The sequence below is a fragment of the Ixodes scapularis genome, unplaced genomic scaffold (genome assembly GCF_016920785.2).
Source record: "Ixodes scapularis isolate PalLabHiFi unplaced genomic scaffold, ASM1692078v2 PGA_scaffold7__128_contigs__length_106722199, whole genome shotgun sequence".
Lineage (NCBI taxonomy): Eukaryota > Metazoa > Arthropoda > Arachnida > Ixodida > Ixodidae > Ixodes > Ixodes scapularis.
In genome coordinates this window covers 37,929,104-37,956,577 of record NW_024609882.1, presented here as the reverse complement: position 1 = coordinate 37,956,577, position 27,474 = coordinate 37,929,104, and the positions used below count along the sequence as shown (strand labels likewise).

Below are 27,474 nucleotides of genomic sequence, written 5' to 3'. Positions count from 1 at the left end.
AAAAAAAAAAAAAAAACAACACGAAAGCATGTGGATCTTTGAAACAAAAAACAACAACAAAGTTTGCATCCACGACGTAAATAAAAAAAGTTTTTTTTTTTTTTTTTGTTTGAGCTAGCGTACACGGGCATTGTCAGTGACTGTGAAGTTTGACGGTGACAGATCAGTTTCGGCTATAAAACACGCAGTAGTTCCAAGCAAACCATCAGTATGACACAAGCCAATTCATGTTGTAATCGGCGCTCATAACATTTCTGTTCGCGTACTTTTTCATCTCGTAATTCACCATCTCTGATAATTAAATCGATAACAAGCGCTTCCTCGATTCATCATAAGGTGATGGCGTGACAAAGACGGCGGGGTTGACATATGTAGCGAAACTTCAACTAGCTTGCCGACACATTTATCACTGGGGGACATATGCATAGTTCTTGTGTAGGAAAAGCTGCGTTTACTGTGTGTCTCGACATTTCTAGAATAATTGCTTTCGTAACCGGATTTCTCCGCCCATGTCAGGCCGTGCATGTTCATCAGTGGTGCACATTCAGTGGTGCCATGTAACCACTGGATTTGACGGAGTGGCGCTGCGTACCGACTGACTCTTCCAAAGTAATATACTGTCTATACTCGGTTACAGTTGAAAACGAGCGTGTTGGTTAATAGATACAAAACTTGAAAGTATAAAACAGAGAGGACGAGGACGGGAACAGGACATGAAAGATGTCCTGTTCCCGTCCTCGTCCTCTCTGTTTTATACTTTCAAGTTTTGTGTCTATACTCGTTTCACCAAATGTCTCCAGTAAAGACAGACACAGGTGCGTGGGCCTAGCTCAGCAGAACGATTCTGGTTGTACGAGAACTCGTGCATAGAACACACTTTCCAAAATCACGCCCTAGTCCCCGTGACTTCGTACTGAAGAAGTTTGTGGGATGGGATATAAGCATTATTTCTCAGTTTCCAGCCCTCAGACACTCGATCCATCCTTTCTTCGCCGATCGCGGCCTCCCTGTCTTGTTGGCTTGTCGCAGTTGTGAAACCCATCAATGCTAGAGGAGACTAAAAAGCGAGCACTTTTTTACTCCACTCACACGTTCTCTGTAGTATTCCGCTTCATCCGCATTGTACAACGCTGTCAAGGCTACTGGCGCGAGCGGTTGGCTTTATCTACCGACGCGTTTCCACGCGCTCTCGTGGAAGTTCAGGACACTGTACTCCGTTTCATACTTAAAAACAATGCATGCTTTCAAAGCTGCTAGCGCGAACGCGTGGCTTCACCTTCTCTCACTCGTGCGAGAGCACGTACAAATGAAATGAAAGACCAAACCACACGCTCGCACAGCGTTCTAAAGCGTGTTTCACAAGGGAGATTGTTGGCCGAACAAAGGATAAAATAAGAGGATTGTTTGCCGAGTCGGCTAGCTCACACTAGCTCGGAGCACGTGGAGCGAAAGATCGCGCTGCAGAACCCAGGGATCCTGGGTTTCATCCCCAAACCTGCCCGTTTTGATCTGGATGAGCATCGTACCGGCGTGCAGTTGTGTATCACCACTGAGTGATGTACGTTAAAAAACCCAGGCTGGCGGTTGCACTGTACTGGCTAAATTTCTCATCCGCAGCTGAGACAAGTCTCTCGTTGAGGCAGATAAAGTTCAGGCTGTAATAAACATACCCACACCCTAATATCTTTATCCTATTCACAAGACCATAAAGGTGCCTTTAGATGAGGTACCTTCATTGTCTGCGTGTCAAATCTCCGTGCGCGACATGTGCTCGCGAGCCAGGGCCTCGGGCTGATTCGCCCAGTGCGAAGGGATCTATGTTAAAAGTGCCTTTGTGCTAGTTGTGTGAATGGAATATACTATAATGATATAATAAAAACCACGTGCTCGTACCTCCAGTATCTTTGACAGCGGTGTACACGCAGCGTCTCCTGTCAGATAAATATTCTCACCGAACCGTCCACTAAATGCGGAGGGGGCTCACATCGGCTATTGTGACACCCTTCCACCTTCTGAAACCGTCACCGGAAGTCGAGGGGTTGGATGACTATACGATGGCGTACGGCGGGCGAGGAAGCTCCCGTGCCTTTGTCCGCTCCCGCGGCCCCTTACTAAATATAAGGTGGCGCACGCCGCGGAGACGCCGACCGGGAATGCAATCTGAGCGGCAGCGGAGATGGTCTCACTTTGCCGGAAGATGGACGAGGAGAAAATTGGGTTAGAATGCGGGCTCTACGTCGGGGCATAGGTCGTCCTCTTCTTCTTGTGCACTTCTGGAAGAGGCTCCACCGTCACGTGTTTTACGCACGTACAACGAGATCTGTGAAGAGTACTCCCTTTGCGGGTACCAGTCGCATATGTTCAGCGAAGCGTATGTGTATATTTTGCGTCAGCGCAGCCCCGCCGCTGCGAACCGACGGGACGAACTCAAGCGACGCCGCAAGTGCCCCGCCGTGGCATTCGTCAGTTTTCTTTGCCTTCACCGACTACAATAATTCGGAGAACAAAGTGCGCGAGTCATTGTTTGAATTTAGTTTGTTTCTATTTTTTTGCGAATCTTAAAATATATGACTGCGTCCCGAGGTGTGATAAAAGCAGGTACTTATAGCTTGGAGCTGGTCAGCGACGGGTACCTGACTTTGAGAAAGGCCACCATTTTATGTCAGCACCAGCTCCAAATAAAGGATTGATTGTTAAATCAATAGATCAATTGGACGAGTGAATTAATTAAATAATATTGATAGTATTAAAATACTAATTATTAATAAAGTAAGCGAGCTGGCGTAGAATCATACCCCCGACTGAAACAATATAAAAGTGTCCGATATTTTTTTTAAACCATGTAGCATTGCTCGTGTTCTTTGTTTCTTTAGTCTTCCGGTGTTATTGTTGACGTGCGATGACAAATTCCCTCGATCGTTGACGCAAGTTAGCTGGTTATCCATTTCGAGTTATACGGCACGCTAGCTTTGAATTACCAAAGACCTGTTTTGCACTCCTTGTTCTGTTGCATACTAAGCCGCTGAGAACTGTATAGCTCCTCTCTTCTAATTAGACACCAACCACGTGCCGCGAACGCACTACATAACAACTTTCCTTGTTCAGGTTATGTAATCAACTGCAGAGAAAGAAGCGCGTCGCCGTACTTTCCCTTCGGCTAAAATCAGTCATGCGTTACGAATGACGCGACGCTACGTTTTGGGGGTATCAGCCTGGCTATGTCATTTCACCCTTCACTCGTTCACGATCATACACGTGACAAAACACTGGGGGCACTCTTCTAAATTAGGTATGTACCTTGAGGTCCTCGAAGCTTCAAAGAGGCCACTTTAAAGCGCGCGGCGCGAACCGTCTTTCTCTCCTCCATTGACGTTGTACCGAAGTCGCTGACCGCGTCGCTTCAAGCTAAACCCAAAGTTCAATTACCTCCAGCGGCCCGTCACAAGAGACTCAAAGAAAGGAAACACTGCTTGATATACTGCCTAAACATGCCTCCAGTGTTTCTGCTCGAACCCCCTAATCCACTTAAGCCGATATTGCTTCGAAAAACTTCGAGGACGGGACTCGGGCGCGACGCTGGGTGACACCGTGAAGGATCGCGAATAAAAACTGAATTGAAAAAAAAAAAGGCAAAGTAACGACAGAAACTGAAAGCGGCACTTCTTCGGACGCCTGAGAAAGCAATAAAGTGAATGTGCCGATGGATGGCAACAGATGTGAAGCTATCGACCGCGTCAAGTTTTTCTTCCGCGGGCTAGCGCCTGCTCAAATCGACTTCCGCTGATAAATCGGTTCAATACGGTGCTTCAAGTGCGCAGAAAAAGAAGAAGAAATCGATACAAAAGTGAACTTAGAAAGTAAAGTTTGTCTCGTCCTCAATCAATAAATAAGCAAAAAAAGAAAGAAAAAAGCCGATTGAAGCGGCGTCGATAAATGTAACAGGTTTCACATTGCAAACAAGCTTTTTTTTTTTCTTCCTTGGAACTATTTTATTTTGTGCAGCGTGTAGAGAAGGCGCTTATTCCAACGTTACAGGATACACTGCCAGATGGCGAACTCCTATAGATGATTGCTTGCAGGAGCCAAAGGCTGTGACTGGGCTCCCTCTCATCTACGCTCGTCACCAGACGACTGAAACGCCATTAATGTTTGTCTGCTGGAGCTCTTTGCGCTGTTGTTGCGGCGACATGCCGCAGCGTACAAAGGTGGCGCCGTTTCAGTCAAGTGTTGACGAACGTCTGGGAGATATGAGGGCGAAGGGAGCCAGGGGATGGTGATTTTTTTCGCTTGGAGTTTACAAACTGAGAACGTTGAGTGACGATAAATATAACCAAATTTGATCGACAATGTTAATGTTCATATAAGTTGAGCTTACGTTTCAATTTCAATAACGTATGGTGGGTTTTGTCTTGTATGAGAACTCGCTGGATGTAAGCTTTGGGTCGGAGGGTCTGCCGGAATCCTGGTGGTTTCTAACTGGTTTTCTGCACAGCACCACTGGTGATGTGTCTTGAGCATTTGAACTTTTCAGCGTTTATATATTCTTTCCTGTCTTGAACTTTGTTCATATACTGGCTTCGGTATTGCTTCAATTAAAAGGATATTTAGTCGCCTCTCTGTAATACTAAACTACATTGTTGATTATTTTTTTTACCTCATTGTCGGGATCACACTGTTTATACATAATACCAGAAACAGTCTCCAAACAGATTCGAACGAAGTCACCACAAGATCCGTGCTTTCAATGCTGCATGGCAGCGAATTCAAAGAGAAGCTTGGCACGCGGCATTCGAGCCACGGATGTCGCGATGACTGATGTTTACAGACTGTCTATTGTATGACGCATAAGCAGTGTGACCCGGCTTTAGATAAAAATTCCTTTATCACATTACCACATTTTCCTACGAGGCTGCTAGGACCAGTACCTTTATTCGGCAAACGAGTCCACCGACCTGCAAAGCGGTTTATTGCTCCCTTCGCTGTGGCAAGAACATGCGCAGGAACAGTCATTTCGGCTTTAAACTCGACCGACTGCACAGCTATTTGACTTCACTGCAATTCGAATTACCCGGAGGCGTTGTCCCCGATCCATCATTCTAGACGGATTCTGACTCGCTGTTCTGGATACGGTGCAGCCGAGCGTGGTAAATCCACGCGGGGATGACTTGAGGCACGTCGTGCACCGCAGAGCAGGATTAGGCCTAAATCCCGCGTCATCCGCCCGGGGTGGGATTCCGAACGCCATGAGCCATGTCAGGGCGCTAGGGCGTGGATATCCGGGCGGACATGTATCTTACGTGTGTGCGTGCGTGTGTGGGGATGCGCGTGTGTGTGCGTGCGTGTGTTTGTGCGTGTACGTGTGCGTGTGTTTCTGTCCCATCGCGTTGCACTTTCCGTCTCCTGATCTAACGACCCATTAATCCTCCGAAGATAATCTCTCCCCGTTGCTCGGCGGGGGATTACGAGGGACTATTTTCCGATCTTTGTTGACTCTGCGGGGGATATATCTAGGGCTCATTGGCGCGTGCTTCGCCCTCCCCGCGTTACCGCTATTGAGATTGCGGTCGCGTATTCAAATAAATCTGGAAAAGCGGGATTATAGCTTTCTCTAGATGGTAATACGATATTTGCCGTCAAGCACCGAGTTCGAAGAGCTGCCTCATAGATGTGGCAGCTCTTCTCTTTTAATTTCGAAACCCCGACGCCTCTTTTCTATTGAGCTCCTTTTTCTATGCTGCTTTACGCCAAGAATAAAGTTAATATAAAACGCCGTCGAATGCCGCGTATTTCGTGGATTTTCGGTGTTTTAAACCGGCCTACCACAAGAATACTTGACGTATAGGCTGAGCGTGGTCTTCCACTCAACACTATGAACCCAAAATATTATTCACCATTGCTACAGGCATGTAGAGATCGCGACACTGTTAACGCGAGCGAGCGATTATCAGTTTCTTTTTATTTTTACTGTTATTATTTGAAGGTGAACTACTGCCATACAAACTCTTTTCGTTTCCGACATTTTAAGAAACATACGACGGGGCGAATCCCAAGCACTTATTATTATCGCTCCTCATGCGATGAAAAGTTTAGTGTTCGCCGAAAAGGATTCCAAAGAACCAATCGGGAAGCGAGGATCGTGTAGGTAATTAACCACGCCCTGCGCTCCTTAACGCTGTGACTATAATTTGACTGAAAGTCCCCGTTCAGGGTCAGTGACCTAAATATTAAAGTTTGATGCTGATCGATGACTCGAGTAAAATGCAGAAAAGCGCCGATGTCGAGTTTGCGACAACAGTGTCGTGCAGTGTGCGCTGGCTATTTCCTTTCCCCATTGTCTGCGTCGTTTCTACAATGTTTTCTTTTAGCGTAGTATTGCGGACTCGGAGCGACAATCATGCAAGTGCCCTCGGAACGCAATACGAAGCGCAAGTCGGTCTGCTTCCTTTGCAGGGGTTGTGGCAAACTTGTACACGTTACTGAAAAAAAAAAGAAGTAATTGATTACAATTACAATTACTTCACTGTAAAAAGTAACCGATTACAATTACAATTGCAGCCTCAAAAATTAATTGAAAAATTGCTCTAAAGTAATCTATTACTTTCCACGCTACTTTTCATTCAACTTTTTTTTTGTTACGGTAGCATAATCCTAAAAATCTCGTGCTCAGTTGTTAAAAGAAAAAAGCCTCGATTGTTTTTGTTTTTTTTAAGTGTGGCGCCAACACACCCAATCCCTCTAGTGAAAATTAAAATAAATAAAAAGAGCGCTGTTTCAATACATTACTCACAAGAGGCTGGATACGGTCATTTGACATACCCAAACGTAGTCTCCAGTGTACCCCAAAAAATTGTACCCAGGAAAGAAGCATAGTGAAGTGGCCTACTATTCCTTGAGATCCCGTGCTTAGTGGTTTCGAAAAAGAAAATAATTGACCGTTGCACATCTAACCCCCCCCCCCCCCCCCCCAAAAAAAAAAAAAACAACAAAGAAACAAAGAAACATGAAAAATGGTAATGGGTAATTTTGTAATCTGTTATAGCAAAAAAGTAATTAAATTGCAAGGATCGTAACTCTTTTAAGGAAGTAATTGAAGTGTTACAAAATTACAGTAAAATGTAATTGATTACAAGTAATTCATTACTTGTAACGCGTTACGCACAAGTCTGGTTGTGGTGACGTCAGAACGCCGAGCCCAGATTGAATGACAGACAGTGGGTAGACCTCAAACCAAGCTACCTTGAGGTATACTCACTCTCCTTCAATCAGAGCCAATCAGAGCTTGGCGTTCTGACGTCACCACAACCCCTGCAAAAAGAAGCAGACGAACTTTCGCTCCGCATTGCTTCACGAGGCGTATACAGACTATGATACAAGCTTTCACCAATAAATCACGCCACCTTATCTTGTCTTTGTTGTCCTCGCCCAGGTGTCCGCAGTCAGCAGAAGACCTTGAGGAAGCCATCCGGCTGAGCTAACCTCTGCAACGTCTAGAGGACCTAAAAGCCAGCCATGACGCTGATCACGGGCGACAGGCAGCGTCTTCCCCGTGACGAGAGCGCTTCTAGCCTGGGCGTTGGCATGACCATCTCCCAGAGTCACGAGCCACTCGTGTTTCCATCCAAACCGTCACTGCTTCCGGACCTGCCAGAGACCGCGGGGGAACCCCGGGACCTCCTAGACGATGCCGGCGGAACGTGTGGCTGGGCTTGTCTACGGCCACGGTGTCTCCAGAGATTCCGGACTCCACCGTGGGTACTGTTCTTCTTGTGCTGGGCCGGCTTCCTGCAGGGCCTCATCGTCAACGGCTTCGTCAACGTCGTCATCACGACCATCGAACGGAGGTTCCAGCTGCGTAGCTCTGAGAGCGGACTTGTGGCCAGCGGCTACGACATCGCGTCTTTCCTGCTTCTGGCGCCCATCAGCTACTTTGGCGGTACCAGGAGCAAGCCGCTCTTCGTCGGTGTTGGGTGTCTAGTGCTGGGACTCGGCGCGTTTGTGTTCGCCATGCCTCATTTTCTGGTGGGGCCGTACTCGTACAGTAGCCCTGACGACTTCGAGGCGTTGTGTACGGTTCCGACGGACGGTGTTCAGTTGGTGCCCTCAAACCAGACGGAGTCCCTGAACCAGTTCAAGTATATGTTTCTCGCGGGACAGATGCTCCACGGTGCTGGGGCCACGCCATTTTTCACTTTGGGCTGCACTTACCTCGATGAGATTGTGTCGACCAAGATGTCGTCTGTTTATATCGGTGAGTTTCTCCAGCTGAAACAACTCATTGGTGCCATGCGTACACCTCGTGGTGTGAAACTTCAAGACCTCCCATAACGTATGAACTCAAAACAAGAAATTAAACATGAACTTGTCGTCACATTAATGCAATAACGTAACTATGGCGAGTACTGATTTTTTTTACTTTTACACTGAGTGGTTATAAATCTAATCGCTCGGGGTGGAGGGGAGGGGGCGGGCGTTAAACCTAATACTTCTTGGCTAGAGCTTGCTTTCACCTGAACCCATATCTTACACCAAGTCCTGCACACAAGTCCTCGATTTATGTTCCTTGCTTAAAACCTTTAAAGGGATGCTGAACCGAAATCAGGATTCCACAAAGCACGGCGGCAAAAGCATGCAACGAGATGCTACAAACATCAAAGCATCGCTCATTCAACGATATATGAAACAAATCACCGTATTTAAAAAAAAAAAAAGGAGGCGCATTTGACAGATATGTTCACGCCTTGTTTTTCTGAGAAGAAGAGGGAACGGCCTCGCGTCTTCTTTACCTCGCCGCCTTGAGGGGGCGAAAGGAAGAGAGGAGGCAACAAGATATCTTGACGTCACGCTCCTCGTCAACCTCGTTCAATCTCGACTTTTTTTTTTTTTTTTTTCAGAAATGCGGTTGTCGATTTGAGAGGTTGCCTTACGAGTAGTGTTGTAGGGATTCTAAAGTCACGCCTTCAGCTCCTGCATTGTTTTCTAAAATCCAAATTTCGGTTCACCTTCCCTTTAAACTGAACTATTTTATACAGAATAGACATAGGCACACTGAATTGGATCTTAGCCAAATACTAATGACTGATTAATAAAAAATTAAGGGGGTAATTTAAGGCTCAAGACATGAACCAGCAAGCATCTGAAACTATAACGTTAAAATTATATTAATGCGGCCGAAAACCATAAAAAAAAAACTTACATTTTGGTTGCGCACTAATAATAATTTACGTTCCATGGCTCAACAAGCTGCATATATAAGACTCAATAATTTTATAAATACCACCTAGTTTAATAAATATCAATTTTGCTTGCACGTTTTATTATACAAATTTATGACTTGATGACTACACCCTTTCGCAGTGGGCTAGTAGTGATAAAACCTTGTTTAATTTTTATAGTTTATTTAGCTGGACGATCGCTTGTGCACAACATTTCCACATTGTGACCTAGCTCTGTGTGCCAGTTTCTGCCGTTTTGCTCGAATATATTGCTCTCTTGACTGCCCCACCCACCGAGGAACGCATCTCTGCAAATTACGAGTGCAGGGGTTGACAGCTGTAACACACTGTTGACAATTTAGTTATAGCTTTGGTTGGGCAACCCTGACCCTAATAATGTCATCGCAGTTGCCAGCAGCCGAAATTTCCTCGTGTGCAGCATTAAGTTTGGTGGTGCAGTTTAGTTCTAGATGGCAACTTGTGCTAGCAAATTGAAATAGCGCGCTGAACTCGTCTTCAGATAAACTCTGTGACATAGTGTGCAGACGCACCGCCATCCTCTTCCAACTTACTCTGTCTCCTTTGTTCTTGCACACTCCAGGAATCTTCTACACCATGGCCATCATCGGACCTGCCCTAGGCTACATTCTGGGAGGCCAGTTTCTTAAGATCTACTCCGACATCTCGGTCGACGCCTCGGCGTAAGGGTTGTTTCTCCAGTTTCTAGAGTCACAGACAACGCAAGAGATGCAGGGTGTGACGAGCGAATGAATGAGTGATGTTCACGCCTCCTGATTCGTGATTCGTTCTTCGGCGTCTTCTTCGGCTAATGCCGGAATCTCATTGGCTAGGGAGAGATAATGAGATGCTTAAAACTCGCCACGCCCTACATGTCTTATTATGTCGGCGACTATAATATCATTTCACCTCGTAGGGTTACCATTTTACGAAACTCTGAACATTATTTGCAGGCTAGGTTTGACGCCGTCTAGCGGCGTATGGGTCGGAGCTTGGTGGATAGGCTTCGTTGTCTCGTCTGTGACCGCCGTCTTGGCTGCCATTCCTATCAGTGCCTTCCCCAAGGTCCTTCCAGGTAAGGCAAGCGCGAACTAACTTCTAAACTAAAGCGAATATTTACGTATGAGCACAACTTTCACAACGTTAGTTGAAGGTGCTTGTCGACTGTTATCTTATTACTATCTCTAGCAAGACTAAATCAGTTAATAGATGGTAGTAACTGCTTTAACGTTCAAGAGAAAAACGATTGAAGGTTGCAGAAAAATTTGGGCAACAAAGCTTCCAGAAGGGCGAGTACGTTATCCATACGTACTCCGTGTAGACGACGCCCTTTCTTTAGACAGGTAATGCGGCGTACCGTTGGTTACTTTTCGGAAAGAGTAAGGCAGCGCGTACTTAGAAAAACACAAAACTAATCTTCAAAGCCAAATTAAAAATATTTTCTATGGTAAAACGCCGCATGGGGAGTCTAGATATCTTCTTTTTTTTTTGTGCTTAATAGTAGTTAGCTGGCTATAACGTTGTCGTGCGGTTCGTTTTATTAGAGTGTTTTGGTAGATTGTTCACTCACTCCCGCTGTGCTATCCACTAGCCGCTATGACCTCCGCTATATGTAGCGTAGCGGAACTACCATTTTAAGTTTTAGTAGAACGTTCGCAACCCGCTACGGATTACAACGTTACGAGAGCTAACGCAACGCCACTAGCGGCTCTTTCGGACACTAGGGCTCGCGTAAAACAGATTTGTAAAGCAATCCTTCGCAATTGTTTTTATTAACGTCGTTATCTTAATAAAATATTGTTTTTTTTATTGAATAACGTGCTAATCGTTGCTTCTTTTGTAAGTAGGTGACTATTATGTTTGTAATTGAATACAACTGTCAGCCAAGCTGTCCAAGCCAATCCGATATGAGTCAAGTGCCAAAGCCACCGAGAAAAATCTTCAAAAATAAAAGACAACCACTGTAGCTCATCTGTTGCGTCGTTGTTCACCCAAAATGAAGCGCCACAGAAATCCCTCATATCCGCCTGCTCGCTCCGCTTCCTTAGTCGGTTTTGTCTTCACGACAAAGCGGCCGAGCAGGGGGCTGCACCTTTCGCTCACAGCACCAAAAACTGCGAAGCTTTTTCTTTTTTCTCTCCTTTCCGTGGCCGCGTTTAGTATATCCGCCATGAATCGCTACCTGTTGCAGTCGTGGAACGGCTTTGTCGCGGGTACTTCTCGCAGCAGCAAGGTATAATCCACCCCTTAGAACGACGATTGCGAAAAGTACAGACCGAGTAGACGCGGCGTGGCGGCCATCTTGAACAGCGTCCCTCGCTGGGTCTCCCTTATCTCGCCAAGACTCGTTCTCGCGAGAGCCACGCTAGCACGCCGCGCTACGCCCCTCGCTATTTTGGCCCGCTAGCGCGCCTCCGCTAGCCTCCGCAGCTCCGCAATGTTTCCGCTAGCAGCGCGCATGCGCAGTAGCGTCGTCGCTCTAGCGTATAGCGTAGCGGGAGAGCCAAAACGATCTACTAAAACTCTCTATTACCATTTATGTCAAAGCAGTCTTGCCTTGCCGACTTTATGAACTAGCTCACGGTCTGCGATTTGTGTGATAATGGCAGTGTCTGTCTTTGTCCAGGGACCCTGAAGATTCAAGCGCAGAAGAAGTCTGAGATGCACCAGAAGCTGCAGAAGAGCGAAGCCGTGCAATCGGGCTTCGGGGCCAGGGCGAGAGACTTGCCCGCGTCTTTCAAAATACTCATCACCAACCCAACATTCGTGTTTCTGAGTTTAGCCGGAGCCACCGAAGGTGACTACTTCAATGTCTCTGCTCACAAGTGCCAAATAGACCAGATGTAGGGGTATTCAAGACGGCGCCCATATGGCGCGATGGCATGCGAAATACACGAAGTTGGCAATTTTTATTGCGCCTTAGAATACCCCAACACATCCTCGGAGCACGTGCCCAAACGATGGCAGATAGTTGGAACCGCATGCAGCCACTAGATGGCTCGCCCTTCTGTTTCCATCTGCCCCATTACCAATCGGAGATTAGGACATTGCAAAAGTGAACCTGTGTTCGTTGAAATACGTGCTACAGGTGTATCTATTTGGCTTGCTTCTTTCAACAGGCATGCTGGTGTCCGGCCTGGCGACATTCCTTCCCAAAGTCATCGAGTTCCAGTTCAGCATAGCGGCCAGTCTGGCTGCTCTCATCATGGGTGCGTCACATTTTTTTTTTCTTTTCGGCGATAGACTTTATTGGCGAGATTTCGCGGCGAGTCTTGGGGTGTGCGTGTGTGTGTATAGGTTCCGCTAAAGTTATTGAAAATAGACCGATCTCACCAGTCAGTTTAGCTACGCCACCGCTGCCACAATGCATCGAGGGAACTTTAGTCTTTCTGCTTGTGCCACAACCTCGCTGGAGGCCTGCGCGTGCATGGCACGACAGGAGGTGTTTCGGGCACTGCCGCCTGCCTCCTGTGAACTAAAGTTATGATGGCTTCACGCATGCGCCGAACGCTTAGTGAGATCGGTCTATTTAGTCTCACGTGACGCCGTGTTGTCACGTGACGTTGCTGTGTTAGTGACGTTACTGTGTCACGTGATGCCACGGTGTCACGTGACAGCTTCGCGTGACACAACTGTGTCACGTCCCGGTCTCACGCGACGTCGCAGTGTCAACTTAAACACCCACTGTTAAACACGGCAGTGTAAAGCCGAGGTCACACTGCTTATGCATCATACAAAAAACAGTCTGCATACAGATTCGAACGCGAGTCACTCCGAGATCCGTGCATCAAATGCCGCATGGCAACAAGATTAAGGAGGAAACTTGCCACGCGGCATGCGAACCACGGATATTGCGGTGACTGATTTTTACGGACTGTAAAAATAATAATTGGGGTTGTGTGGATATTTACACAGCGTGTATAGTTAATCAGCCATTTCAAAGTGGCGACGAGTCACTCGCTGTAGATGAGCAATTTAGCCAGTGCAGTACAACCGCTAACCTGGGGTCTTTAACGTGCACCACGCAGTGATACACGACCGCACGCCGGTACGATGCTCATCCAGATCGAAACGGACAGGGCTGGGGATTGAGCCCAGGATCCCTCGGTTCTGTAGCACGAGCTTTCGCTCCACATGCTCCGAGCTGGTGTGCGCTAGCCCACTCGGCTACCGATCCCCCTTGCAGACTGTCTTTTATACTGCGTAAAGTCACTGGTTTCCTGGGAAAGTAGCGCCATTGCCTTCCCTACCTGCTAGCCGCACAGAAACGGAAACTAACATACAGACGACCCAAACCTCGCAAAGCGATTGGCTAATCGGCCTACGTTCCCATGGAAATCGCCATCTTGGACCATTTAAATCTTCGAAGCTTCCAGGGGGCCGTTCTAAACCAGTCGCGCCAAGATCACCATGGAGCATCATCGTACTGGAAGCGTTCCTCGCCAATATAAGAGTCTTTGGCACTTCGTATGCGATCAAGTTATGAATCCTGCCCATCTCCATGGATCTCTTACAATTATATTGTTCTTCCTGCGCATTTCAAGACAGTGAACTTATTTTTCAGTGCCTCCAAGCACCGACATAGCATCTGGTGGTGGTACGAACGTGTACGCTTGTTTCGCCGGTGTGTGGCTAGCGAAATCTCGGTATACAAAAAAAAAAAAAAACGACTGAATAAAGCTGCCCCGTCACCAGCGAATCTAGATCGGCTCACCAAGAACGGAGGGGTCAAGGAAAAATTGCTCATTCCACGGACCAAGATGGCGACCACGCGAGGAGCTTGGCGTTACTTTCCCAGGATCCAGTTACTTTAGTACTGCGCAGAGTTCCTATTAGCGACGTGTGCGACCAAAAGCGTCGCTGCAGTCAGCTTTCCACAATCGGCCAAACCACAGGCATAAGAGCATTGTCATACTGTCAGCTTCGACGGTGTTATTTTTGGAATGAGATGGCTCCCAGCTTCCACTGTGCTTTTTGAACACACCATCGAACTTGTCGTCGCAACTATCGGTAAAGGGGCATTGCACGCGCGCATCGCGAGATGAAACTGCGAGGCTTTTGCACATTGCAAAGCCGGACGTTTTCGTCGTGGGATGCGCGTGCCGGGGAGAAATCTCCGGGATTTCTCCCTTGAGTGAATACCCCTTAAAGGGCCCATGAAACGAATTTTGGGTTGGAATGAATGAGTTTAAATTGAGACTTTACTAATCGCATATCGTTTTGTTGGCCAAAAGAAAGAGGCTAGAAAGTCAAAAGCCAGCTTTTCGGTACGAACATTTGAAAATATAGCGGACTATTTTGTACCTTCTTGCCTTCGAAAGCTCTCCGCCTTTTCACTATGATACATCCGCGGTTCCAAAAGCGCGTCACCGGCGCCAAACTGATGTCAGCAGAGCCCAGCTCACGCATTGGACACGAGAACTGCGTCACTCGGACGTATGCGCTCGTCAACAATCAATTCGTTGACGAATATTTGGATTCGCGTTCGTGGCCAATGAGTGCCCTGACGGAACTTATCGTCACTGGGGAATGACAAGTTCTATGGTGTGCATAAAAAGCACGGTGGAAGCTAGGAGTCATCGCACCGGTGCCGAAGGAATGTCACGACCACGTGATTTCACAATTCGCATTTGAGTTGAGGATTAAAGCTAAGGAGGAAGAAGTAGGAAAATCGTTTCATGACCCCTTTAAGTAGCAAGGGTAGCAACTTGTGACGTCACGTTGAGGCAAGTTTTAGTCGTGACGTCACGGATGAAAACCAAAAGGGGGCACCACCGAAATATCTCGGCGCTAATAGGCTCCCTACGGGAGCCAGAGTTGCGCGTCTGTTTTCCACGTGCCGCCGCGCCGCTATTCGCCGAGATCCGATCACGTGAGGAGCCGGATCAAGTGCCGTGCCGGAAAGTAGACGTCGCACGCGCCCCGGCGTACGTTTCCCTGCTTCTGAGAGCGCCGCGCGCCTCGAACGCGCGGCGCCGCGATTCGCCGAATTCAGTCACGTGACGAGCGGGATCAACGTGCCGTGCAGGAAAGACGGCGCTACAGAGATGAACGCGCAACTCTGGCGTATAAGCAGTGTGACCCCGGCTTAAAAACGGGGTCACACTGCTCATACATCATCTCGCCGAGGCGTCGTAACGTCATCTGTAGAGATATAACGTAACGGTGGAAAAGTTGCCCATGTTTCTTTTGTTAACCCAATATTTGCTATGTCACCAAGAACTAAACTTTTGGCTGATGTACATCAATGATTTTATTTAAAAAAAGTTGACCTTGGGGAGCTCATTGGGGGCGGTCGCCTCCCCAGGACCCCCCCCCCCCCCTCTTCCCCCTAAATCCGCCCCTGCCTCATAGTCAACCCTTTATTTTTTGTTTGTTTTCGTTTTGTTGATATAAAGTTTCGACGTTAGGCAAGCTTGCAAGTCGTAAACACTCTTTGCAATGGACGTCAGAAAGAACGTTCATGTCAAATCAGCGATTAACCGTTTACTGCACCGCCTCCGTGGCGTTAAGGTATCATGCCGACTTCTACAGCGCAAAGGTGGGGCTTGATATACTGGTGTTTTTATTCATTGTCGTAGGGCATCGTCTGGTCATCGATCCACAGCCTTAGCTACTTTGCATAAAAAAAACAGTTATTTTCTATAATATCTTAACCTTTTTTTGTAATGTTGATTCCGTATGATTTAGCTTCTTCAGTAGCTAGCAACATCGTACGCATGATTCCAAATCGCCCGTTCATGTCTGGTTTAGAACCATCTGTAACGTCAACCAGCTCGCCTGTTTACTAACTTTGTCTTCCAGCAGCATCGTATTTTCTTTTCCAATTTTTCACGAGGAAGATCTTGCGTCACCGGTGATGCGTTTGTAAACGTCTCGAATGGCACTCACTTACCGCTTATTCACACTGGAGGCGGATCCGCGTTGGCAAAGCGGTTGCGAACGCGGTTGTATAAGGATTCAGTACAATTGCACGCGCACTTGATGTCATCGAGTGCGCGTGCAATTGCACTGGATCTTTATACAACCGCGTTCGCAACCGCTTTGCGAACGCGGATCCGCTTCCAGTGTGAATGAGCGGTTACAATCTTTCTATCTGACTCCTCTACCGTGAAGGTGCGGTGACTGTGCCGGGCGCCGGAGGCGGTACTTTCCTCGGAGGCTACCTGGTCAAGAAGTTCAATCTGCGTTGCGCCGGCATCATCAAGATGTGCATCATCTGCTCGCTAATCCCACTCGTCACCATCTTCACCTTCGCCTTCAGTTGTCCCAACGTCAAGTTCGCCGGAGTGAACCACAAGCTCAGCAAGTAAGAACGTTACCTCACTCCACCAGTTGGTGGAGCTATACTCCTGCGGACACCGTCTATTAGCGTCGAGATGTTTCGGTGGCGCCCTCTTACGGTTTCAGCTAGAGTTCCTGTATATGCTACCTACGGTAGCAGAGTTGCGCATTCAGCCTCGGCGCGTGGCCGTAGCGCCGGCTTTCCCGCACGAGCTGGATGCTTTGCTCCTCACGTGACTAAATTTGGCGAATAGCGGCGCCGCGCGCGCCGCCGCGCATGGAAAACAGGAGAGGAGGAAAAGGAGGCGGAAAGCAGGGAAACATACGCCGGGGCAAGAGAAACGTCGGCGGAGCGACCGTAAAGGTGGCTTTCTTGCACGCCACCGGATGCTTTGCTCCTCACGTGATGGATCTCGGCGAATAGCGGCGTGGCGGCGCGGGGAAAACAAATGCACAACTCTGGCTCCTGTAGGAAGCCTATACAGGAACTCTAGTTTCAGCTCGTGACGTCTCGACCGGGATGGGCCTCGCCGTGATTCGCAGGATTTGCTTTGCAAATGATTAGGACTCTCCACACCCTGCGCTTTTTGAAGCTGTTGCTGACCATGCCCCGAGAAAGTGAGGGAGAGGAGGAGTCAACAGCGCGCGGCGACGTCAGAACGCCGAGCTCTGATTGGACAGATTAGAGGGTAGACTCAAAGTTAGCTGCCCTGTCTCCACTGCACTTGTCGAACGCATTTGAGCGCGCAACGCCGGCGTCCGGCGTTTGGCTTTCGCGTTTGAACGCGTTCGACGAGTGCACTAGACGAAGCACTTTTGGTACAGCAGAAAGCAAACGTATACGTAAGCACGTGCAGCGCCATCTATAGATGTGCCCATGCAAACTGCTCCAAGCAATCCAGGACCGGTATATGCGGTGAAGTCAATCCGATGCTGCGAATAGCGTCGCTACCGAAATATCGTGAATTTCTTTCGGGGTGCCAGCTGTAAACGTGCTCTGTATTAATATTGTTTTTTACTACACGGCTAACGGTTTCATGTGTGGTTCGGCTCTTTTTTTTTTTCAATTTGGAGAAGAGAGGAACGATTTGGAGACGAGAGGAACGAGAAGGGCACGCAGAGGGCCACCATGTACGAACGTTAACATCGATAGCTAGCGCACGCGTGCAAAGTGCGCTGCGTTATGTACGTATGGCGCATGTGCAGTGTGTAGCACGCAACGCTAACGCAAACGTACAGTGCTTTTGTTTCCTTCTATATCCATACGATATGCTCGTTAATAAGGAGTTTTAGTAGATCGTTTTCAAAAGGCCCGCTACCGCTACGAGCGCGCGCTCCAGAGCATGCATCGATGTGGCAGCGCGAGCTCTCGCTACGGTTAGCGTGGCCTGAAAACACGATTTGCTAAAACTCTCTAATGTCAATACGTCAGCTTCGGCGAGTTTGTTGTTCATGCTTAACACTTCACAGCGCGCAAGAACAGACAAACTTCAAAGTTCACTCACACAAAGAAATAACATGCACTCACACTGCGTTCACTCTCAACTCTGGTTCAATATCCCCACCCCCGCCCGTTTCGATCTGGATGAGCATCGTACCGGCGTGCGGTCCTGTATCACTACTGCGTGATGCACGTTAAAGACCCCAGGCTAGCGACTGTACTACACTTGATAAATTTCTCATCTACAGCTGGGAGCCTCGTCCCGTAAAGGCAGACCAAGTCCTAAACTGGAGCAACATACACACAACCCAGTTTTTTTTTATCAACTCTGGTTTTTGTTGTGCTTCCTCTTCATCTTAGTTTACTCTTATATATATGAACTAATTCAGGCTACAGCCCCGTAACTATGTAACTTTTCCTAAATGGTCTCTATCTTTTTTTTAATAAGCTATCTAACGTGACAATGTTCGTGGTTTCTATTATTTCTTGCGTCAGTTTGTTGTTGCTTCTCTGCCCAATACGGTGCAGTTGGCCAGTAGTGCAGAACACCCGCAATCTCGGCAATGGATTCCTATATGACCTCAGTCCAATAACGACGCCATCAAGCCTGACTCAGGTCATTTAGAAAAAGTTACCAAGTTATGTCAGCCGTCGCTTGAATTACTTCTTAATATATGAGAGTAAAAGAAGATGAAGAATCACAATACAAACCAGAGTTGAGAGTCAGCGCAGCGTGTAATCTTTCTTTGTGTGCCTGAACTTTTGAAGTGTGTTCTTGTGCGCTGTGAAGTGTAAGCTCGTTAATGTGGCGTGACGCTAATCTCCAACAGTGACACGCCTCTAGTCTTCAACGCAGTATTCAGCTTTGCAGATGAAGTCGTTCCGTGCTCTACGCGTTGTTTTGCTGGCCCCTCACATATGGAAATTGACATCAAAATTGACTTATAAGTTGTTTCGTTTGGACATTTTCCTCGTTACAGTACCTCGTCCTCATCCGTGAGCAACATGGTTGATCGCTTCGTTGCGGATTGCAGCAGTCAGTGTCATTGCCGCATGGACGATTATGACCCCATCTGTGGAACAGACAACATTATGTATTATTCGCCATGTTTCGCCGGCTGTCAGAAAGTTCATCACCACGGTCCCACAAAAGTGAGTATCAGTTCAGAATTTTAGTTTACAGACCTTTCGTATCCGTGGAATGAGCACCACTAAAGTATACGGGCCAATGCTGCGAATAAATAGACAGGGCCGTCCGTATAAGACTCCAAGTATATTTGTTTTGTTCGTTTTCGCTTTGTTATTACAATATACGACTTACTGCAAGCTCTGCATCATTGTAATTCCTTTTTTTCTTTTCTTTTTTGCACGTTCAGACGTTGCTTTTTTACCCTCAACACTGGTTGCGTACCAGTAATTAACTCGTGAAAACTATGTAGGTCAGCATTTCGCGTTACGTGTGGACGACTCATGTGCTCTTATCACCACACTACGCGTTGCAAAGAATTATGTTGCTAGGAATAAAATGCTTTTATAAATATTTTCGACACTGTTTGATTACCTAGAGTAATTAATCGGGAAATTTTATCACTTTAAGGTGGAACCAAATGTCCAGTAATTAGTTTTCGGGCGTTTCTGATCTTATCAAGGATGACCAACTGAATCATCTTCTGCCGGGAAGAAAACCTGCTTCCCAGTTTTTCCTTCTCCTCTCCCCACAGGAGCGGGCTTGTGAGCAACTTTCCGTAGAAAAGAGGAGCGACCCCTTCTTTCTTGAATAGAAAGGAGGAATTTGGGGAGTTCCCTCCTTCCTTGCTGTTGGTCGGTCTTGAAGAAAGAAAAATATGGATTATACCTCGTAAATGGACAAGACAAACACTTTCTGAAATTGGGAGTTTTCAAAAATTATTTTACGTGTATACGTGCGGGATTGCTGGCACGCAGATGGCGTCCCGTGATAGGTGACAAGTGGTGGTGAAACAAAATTGAGTTGGCGAATATTTGAAAATATAGGGTTGACTTTGACATAAAATTTTCACATTTTGAGCAGAGAACCTCACGAATAAAACTTCTGGGGAGTTATTTAAAGGGGTCGAGAAAAGGTATCGGGTTGGAATATTCATGACTTTGCAGAGGCAGATAAGTCCTGGTCTGGTTCAAGTATACTGGCACACTTCAAACCGCCACTGATTCAGAAGCTTCTATGTCGCGATGAAATTCTGAAAATAAAAGGGAAATGTTTCTTTCAATCTCGCCTTCGCAAAGCTAGGTGACGTAATTGTGAGATCGAAACCACCTGCCTGACGACAGTCGCCTGACGACACTGCAGTGGTTCTTTTCAATAAATGCTTTGAACTAAGATCTCAAAGCAACCGCCCTTCTCATTTTTTTTTTCTCTCGCAGGTGTACGAAAATTGCACGTGCATCGACCATCCCGGCCGGGACATCACGATCAACGACACATTGGTGACGGTTCAAGCGGAGCGCGACAAGTGCCCCAGCGAATGCAACTTTTTAGTCGTGTTCCTCGTCGCCATGTTTGTCTGTATGCTGTTCACCTTTCTCGTCAGCATGCCTTCGCTGGCGGCTACGCTCAGGTACGTTATCCCCTGTCTACGTGACCGCCAATTTGTTAGTCACCAATAAGAATGCCGAAAAAATTCATCACGAAACAAGCAGCGTAAGTTTCGTAAGCCACGCCGTGCTTTTCATAAGTTATCATAAGTTTCACATCGCACCTCGCTCGTTGCGGACGACAGCATCATTAGTGAGTTTTAGTATTGCGTATACGAGCAAACGCAAGCCCTGAGCGTTTGTGTTAGCGTTGCTTTCTCCACGATGCGCATGCGCGAAGTTGCCATGCGCCAATCCAAGGCTGCAGTTTGGGCTCGGTGCACGCGCAGTGTGGAACACGCAACTCTAACGCAAATGCACAGGGCTTGCCTTCGCTCATACACGAAATACTAAAACTCTCCATTATTTCCATTCACGTCGTCGGCCTCGTTTCACTGGTGTTTTGTTTACAGTCCGTTTCGGTTCAGCAGACAAGATGCAAACATGCTTGAAACTGAACGAAAAAACTTGAAAATAAATTTCCTCAAAGTCACCTGTCAGTTTAAGAAACGCAGGATGTGGCTTATTGTGTTCGTGCTTCGTGATTGGTTCTTCGATGTTCTTATTACCCAATGGCGCAATATGATTGGCTGTGGAGAGTTAATAAGAACCCCGGAACTCGCCACGCCCAGTCGGCGACTATACGGAGCGTAAGATCGTCTGTCCCCCGCATGGTGGCGGGGGTGATCTCCAGGGGAGCCGAGGGATATAAAAGTGATCACTGAGCGGCGGGGCTGGATGGTTCATGGTTGCCATTCAGTGACCGTCGGACCCGCTGTGAGACGCACTCATGTCTTAGTAGCGGAGCCGGACAGTGAGTCGAGCACGTGGGTACTTTTAGTACCGGTTGGTTTTCCCGGGCCGTTCCACTGGCTGTACAACACAATAGTTGGTTTCATTTATATCCCTTTAATCCCAATTGGCTTTTTCCTGAAATTTTCACTTGATCACATGATCCTATTCATTTTTATGGGAATTGGGTTAAGCCTGCGGTGCGAAAGCGGGAGCGGGCAGGGGACAAGTTTTTCTTCAATTTTCTACAAGAGCCCCGACTTCAAATCTGTCCCTTGCGCAGGGGTTTGCAGTGACGTCAGAACGCTGACGAGCTCTGATTGGCTCTGATTGTAAGGATAGTGAGGAGACCTCGATGCTAGCTGCCTTGACGTCTATCCACTATCCTTCTAATCGGACCCCATCAGAGAGTTCGGCGCTCTGACGACACCGTAACCCCTGCGAATGAAGCAGACGAACTTGCGCCCTGTGCCTAAAAGTAGGTTCTCACACTTTCGTGAGTCCGATCGAGTGCGACTGCAACGGCTTTGGAAGTTACTCCTTTTGCGGGTTGCTATGGCAACGGCCGCGCCGGCTCCAACAAAACCGGTTTTTACATCGTTTTGTTAGAGCCGACTACTGATCTCTGTCTCTTTGCTGGATCGCGTTTGCCAGCTCCGTGAATGCTGCCATTGGCGGCCATCTTTTTGGTAGAGTTATATTACCTCTATCCACACCGTAGTAGTATGGTGGCGCAATCTACCGCCCGTTAGATAGGGTACAGCTGGTACAGCCACTATTATCTGTCCATGGCAGACAGCGTTGTGACAATTGTGGCACGCATGCCATACAAATAGCCGTCGGTGATATTTCGTGCTTGATTGAAATTGTTCGACGACTCGTGTTGTTGAAACCCGGCGTGAACGGTAGCCCGACGTTTCAGGACCCGGCGAAAGTTTCACGACATCTCAGAACCGCGGAAAAGCAGCACAGTTCGCATCGAAAGCGGATTTGGTCGATGGCGGGGCGCATACGACACCAGATGACACATAGCTGATTTCACACGACACTGACAACGCCCTGTCTGCGCTCTCTCGGTCGAGCGGAGGACGCTCTGGGCCTTTGACTTTGACCAGTATGATCAGGAAAAGACGTAGATTCACTTCGTTTAAATGCATTTTATTTAGAACGTAGCAGGTAAATATACAGTACAAAAAAATATAAATCGCTCTGGGGCACATTGGCTCACAAGTTTGTGGAGAGACCGCGGTAAATGTATACGCTCGCGAGAATTCCCCAAATTATCGCGAGAACATCCACGGCGTTCGTTGATCCGTATCCAAGCGTTCGGGAGCGCAAGACTTCACCACCAGCGAAATCACACCACCACTTGTCAACAATGTCGAACCGCGGAGGGGCCCATTCCCGGTACGGCGACTGCTTTCGATGCGAGCTGCGCTGCTTTCCCCCGGTGCTGCGCTTTCGCAGAACTTTCGCCGGGTCTTCAAAAATAAAGCTACCATTCACGCCGGGTTTTAAGAATCTGCTTCGTCGAAGAGCTTCAATCAAGCACGAAATATCACCCACGGTACAGTGTACAAGACCCATGGCTATTTTTATGGCAGCCTGCCACCACAGCGCTGTCCGCATTATTACCTATGATGGCTAGAGATAATATAACTGTGCCTAAAAGATGGCCGATGGTGGCCGCATTCCCGTCCATAGGCGCAGCTGATCAAACGCGATCAAGCAAATAGACATAGAGATCAGTGGAGCCGACGCAACTATTGCCATAGCAACCCGTACGTCGCAAGCCGTTGCAGTCGCACTCGGTCGGACTCGCACTAGTGTGTGAACCAGCTTTTAGAATGGTAGCCGACGTTTCGTAAAGGGGTCTAAAGAGATATTAAACTTAAAAAAATCTGTTTTTATTTTCTTCAAGTGCTTAAATATAGGACACGTATGTCAAAAATAAACATTCACCCCAAAATCCTTTTACGCATTCGGTAAGTCGCGAGGCATCTTTTGAGTTCGAAGAGATTCTGATATTTCGGCATGTCCAACCCCGCGAATGAGAATAGTATTATGTAAGCTGCGTCTAAAAACACTAAACTAGCAAAGAATATTTTGTTTCCTAAGTGCCTGGATTGCGCACGTATGGCACAAAATAAACTTTTTTCCGAAAAAAAAGTTTTTATGGCAATATTTCCGTCATAAAACTGAGTTTGAGAGACGAACAATTTCTTAAACGTGCTTTTTTTCCTGCACATCGTGCCGAAATAGAGCACCGTATAGAAGCATATATGCCGCTATGCCCAAAAATGAGTCTTGTAACCTAAATATTGCGCAAAAAAATTGCTTTTCGGAAAGAAATACTTTTGTAACATACATACTTAAAAAAAATATGGGGGACCGGGGAGGGGGGGGGGGGGGGGGGGCAGGAGTTCAATGTGTTTTTAAACGTCCTCGGCTTCCCTCATCTGGTTGACTCGTGCCTCTTTCGCTACACTAACTCATCGTCGATCGATGACCTAGCATTCCCGACATGCAGGGTCCCTACACATAGTGGTTTGGTCGCAAATAAACAAATCTAGCCAGATAATAAAGCTTGTTTCTCTTCCATTTTGGTTTGCAGATGTGTTGCTGTTAGCCAAAAGTCGTTCGGCCTTGGTATTCAATGGATCACAGTTCGTCTGCTAGGTATGTACTATGGTATCTCTGCCGTTGTCGCTTTCAAGCAGTATTGTAGACGTTACCGAAAAAAAGTAACGCAATACGTTACTCGTTACTTGAAAACGAAAGGAGAGCCTTACCGACCTACGTTACCTCAAAATAAAAGTAACGCACGTTACGTTTGCTTTACTTTTTTTTTTAAATTATGAATTAACACGTTTTACCTCTTTGACGGTGCAGGTATGATTAATCGCCATATTTCAAGAAACATGTTCATGCAGAAACTGAACATAATTACACTATCTTTTTTTATTTGTATTTCAACTAAATAGCCACAACAAAAAAAGCAAAATAACAAAAAAAAAAACCTAAAAAATCCACATAACTTGGCGCTTAAAAGCACGAAAAAAATGTGTAATTTTTTGAAGCCTTCGGAAGAAGAAGAAACGAGTAACGTAACTACGTTACCGGTTACTTGAAATAAGTAACGTAAGTGTGTTACCCGTTACTGTTTTCAAGAAGTAACGACTACGTTATTACGATGCCGGAAAAAGTAACGCGTCACTGCCAACTATTACTTTCAAGTATGGTTTGGTCGTTGGGTCAATTGCAGTAAAAAACCACTCGCAGTGATACAGGCTCTATCTGGCTAGGGGAAACAATAGGTTGCAAGTAACGTGATTCCATACTTTCTAGTTGACGATATCTTTCCCGCAGTTTATGGATGAATGGAAGGTTTGAAGGTTCTTTATGCTTTTCCTTGTACTCGCTCCCTCGGTAAAGTTACAGGCCAGAATAAAAAGCAGGGCAACGAACCGGTTCTTTTTCCGGTTCCGTTTTGGGTTGACTAGCCTTGTATTTTACTCTCGTTCGGTTCTGGTGCATGGAAGCTCAAGAAATATCGGTTCGGCTACCAGTTGTACCGAGCTATGACCGGTTTGAATTTCTATAAACACAATTTTGTCTTCGTGCAGGCACGATACCGGCACCGATTCTCTTCGGCTACCTCATCGACCGAAGCTGCGTCTTGTGGCCCGGCACCGGGGCCGAGCAGGGAGCCTGCGCCGTCTACGAAAACAAACAGATGGCCCACAACTTGCTCGCCCTGCTCGCCACGGTCAAGTTCCTCTCCTGCCTCTTTTTCTTCCTCTCCTGGGTGTTGTACAAGGCACCGGCCGGAGGCGAAGAAGACGACAACCTGTCGCCATCAGCGCCGGAAGCCAATGGCACGGTGGCTACCCTCAAACCCGAGCCCATAACGCAAGTGGACACGACACAACCCAAACCGATCTGTGCTAACGGAACAGCAAACGATGGGAGCAGCACGTGGTTTTAGACAAGACTGCAAGAGTGACAATGGTGTTGTGTGCATTACTTTGTAGGAACGTTACAACCGCTGGCCCGCGGTATGGCAATGTGACTGTTGCTCTAGGACATCATCGAAGCGTATAAACTCTCTACGCCGGCCGGTGAATCTTCCAGCAGGAGCTTCTGGTTGCGACACAAACGCTGGACAACTCGGCCATATCGACGCTGGTTCATACAGCCCCGTTTTCTTGAGTTACGTTACGTTATCTTATGTACAAGTCACCGGGACATATCTGCTTTATATTAAGCGTGGCTACCAGTTCAAGGAGAAAATCTGGCACGCGACATTCATGACACCAATGTTTCGGTGACGTGTACGTAAGATAAGAAAACGTAAGACAATGGTGCTGTGTGAACCAGCCAATTCACTCTTTCGACATATTCAGTAGTGGACTGGTTTGTGCTAGTGACATTTGGTGACTGCAGGTCTTGACATCTGAGGCAGCCTGAGTGGATGGAAGTTGGAAGACCGAGATGGGTGACGAGTGATGCACGTCTTTATGTGTATACCGGTGAGGTGCTTATGTTTTCGGTGAGGAACGTGGGGTGGTACATATGATGAACCGTGGGAAGGACGATACATGGTGTAAGGTTTTGTTTGTGAAATATTACGAACATCGGTGCATATTAGGAAGAGGCGTTTCGGTTGTAGATGGCGGTTCAAGTTGAATGTCATCGTGCAATGTGCAATGATAGCTAGGGTACACGCTTCATCGATATTTGTCTGGTGCATTTCGCTACCATAATCGTCTTCATATTTGTCAACGAATTCCGACTGGTGATGACTACGGACTTCACATGACTCCAATCCTGTTTGTCATGTGACTTTTTCAGCGATTGGCTGATCGCGCCACTTCGTAAACTACGGTACCACAAGTACATAAGCTCAATATTATAAGAACAATTATTTTTAAAAGACATACCACCTGTAATTTGTAGTTTGTAATTTGACAATTTCTAAACGGTTGAGGGTTGTCGAAACTTTTGTAACTTCACCTTATCCCCAGAACTTTTCGTTTTGATGTTACGTTACAAGAGGCGTCTTATATCGACTATACTAGTCACTATTTATGCTAAGCTTCGAACTTTCAAGTAATATTGCAACAATCCTTTTTTTAGAAAAACATTCACTGCGCTCGAATACAATCTAGAATATTTAAAACGAAGCTTTTGTTGCATTTGCATTCAGTCCCATTAAGATTTGACGGCAAAGAACTTTCTTGTGGCCTGGCTTCACTAGAGGAGCAGACCTCGCTTTTTTCTGTTATAAAACAACTGTTAGCGGAAAAAAACAAGCGCCGAAAGACCAGGACAAAGTAAGAAGACGACAACACAAGGCGCACTCGCAACTGAAGATTTATTTATGGAAAAACAGTCTTATATACACTTTTAAAAAACACCCACGTCACTTTCCACGTGCCCACTCTTTATCCAAGAATAGACACTCTTTTTCTGACAGAGTCACTGAAGGCTCGCTTATGCACTTATCTGCACCCTTTTTTTTTTTTTTAAAAGTGTATATAAGACTGTTTTTCCATAAATAAATCTTCAGTTGCGAGTGCGCCTTGTGTTGTCGTCTTCTTACTTTGTCCTGGTCTTTCGGCGCTTGTTTTTTTCCATTATGAACCAACTGGCCCAACTCACCATTTTGTTGCAACTGTTAGCGACCCAAGAAACCTTCTACTCGGGCTTTACGAAAGTACAGATATGTACAGTGCTTACCAGACTTATACGGAATATTCGAACTATTCCGTATCTGGTAGGAGCACTATTATATCGCTATCCGGGCGGCAGCCGTAAAGCCCCTTTATACGGAAAAGTAACGACATCCTTCGAATAATGGCACCAGCTATCTTGGATTGAATGAGAGGCCTCCATTGCTCGGATTGTTTCATCGAGCGCTGTGTATTGAAGCAGTTTTTCGGCTTCCCCCGGTCGTATGAAATAAGACAGAATTCACAAGTTTCGTGTAAGCTTATGAGCACTCTGCTATTGCGTTCAATATCAGCTGTAACAGGCCTTCGTGCTTCTTTTACGTCCCTGCCAGCTTTTCTTCTTTTTTTTTTTTTTTTTTTTTTTTTTTTAGAACGCAGT

General features: G+C 46.8%; 1 protein-coding gene across 1 annotated transcript; it reads left to right on the top strand.

The window, feature by feature from the left end:
* Window positions 1-7,430: 7,430 nt before the first annotated feature.
* On the top strand, window positions 7,431-26,595 carry LOC8024175 (solute carrier organic anion transporter family member 4A1). Its single transcript, XM_029966761.4, has 10 exons — window positions 7,431-8,248; window positions 9,814-9,913; window positions 10,184-10,305; window positions 11,857-12,027; window positions 12,350-12,439; window positions 16,347-16,539; window positions 18,936-19,107; window positions 20,359-20,552; window positions 23,975-24,039; window positions 24,987-26,595. Exons 1-10 carry the CDS (start codon window positions 7,510-7,512, stop codon window positions 25,346-25,348), a joined length of 2,208 nt encoding a protein of 735 aa, XP_029822621.3. The 5' UTR covers window positions 7,431-7,509; the 3' UTR covers window positions 25,349-26,595.
* Window positions 26,596-27,474: the final 879 nt, after the last annotated feature.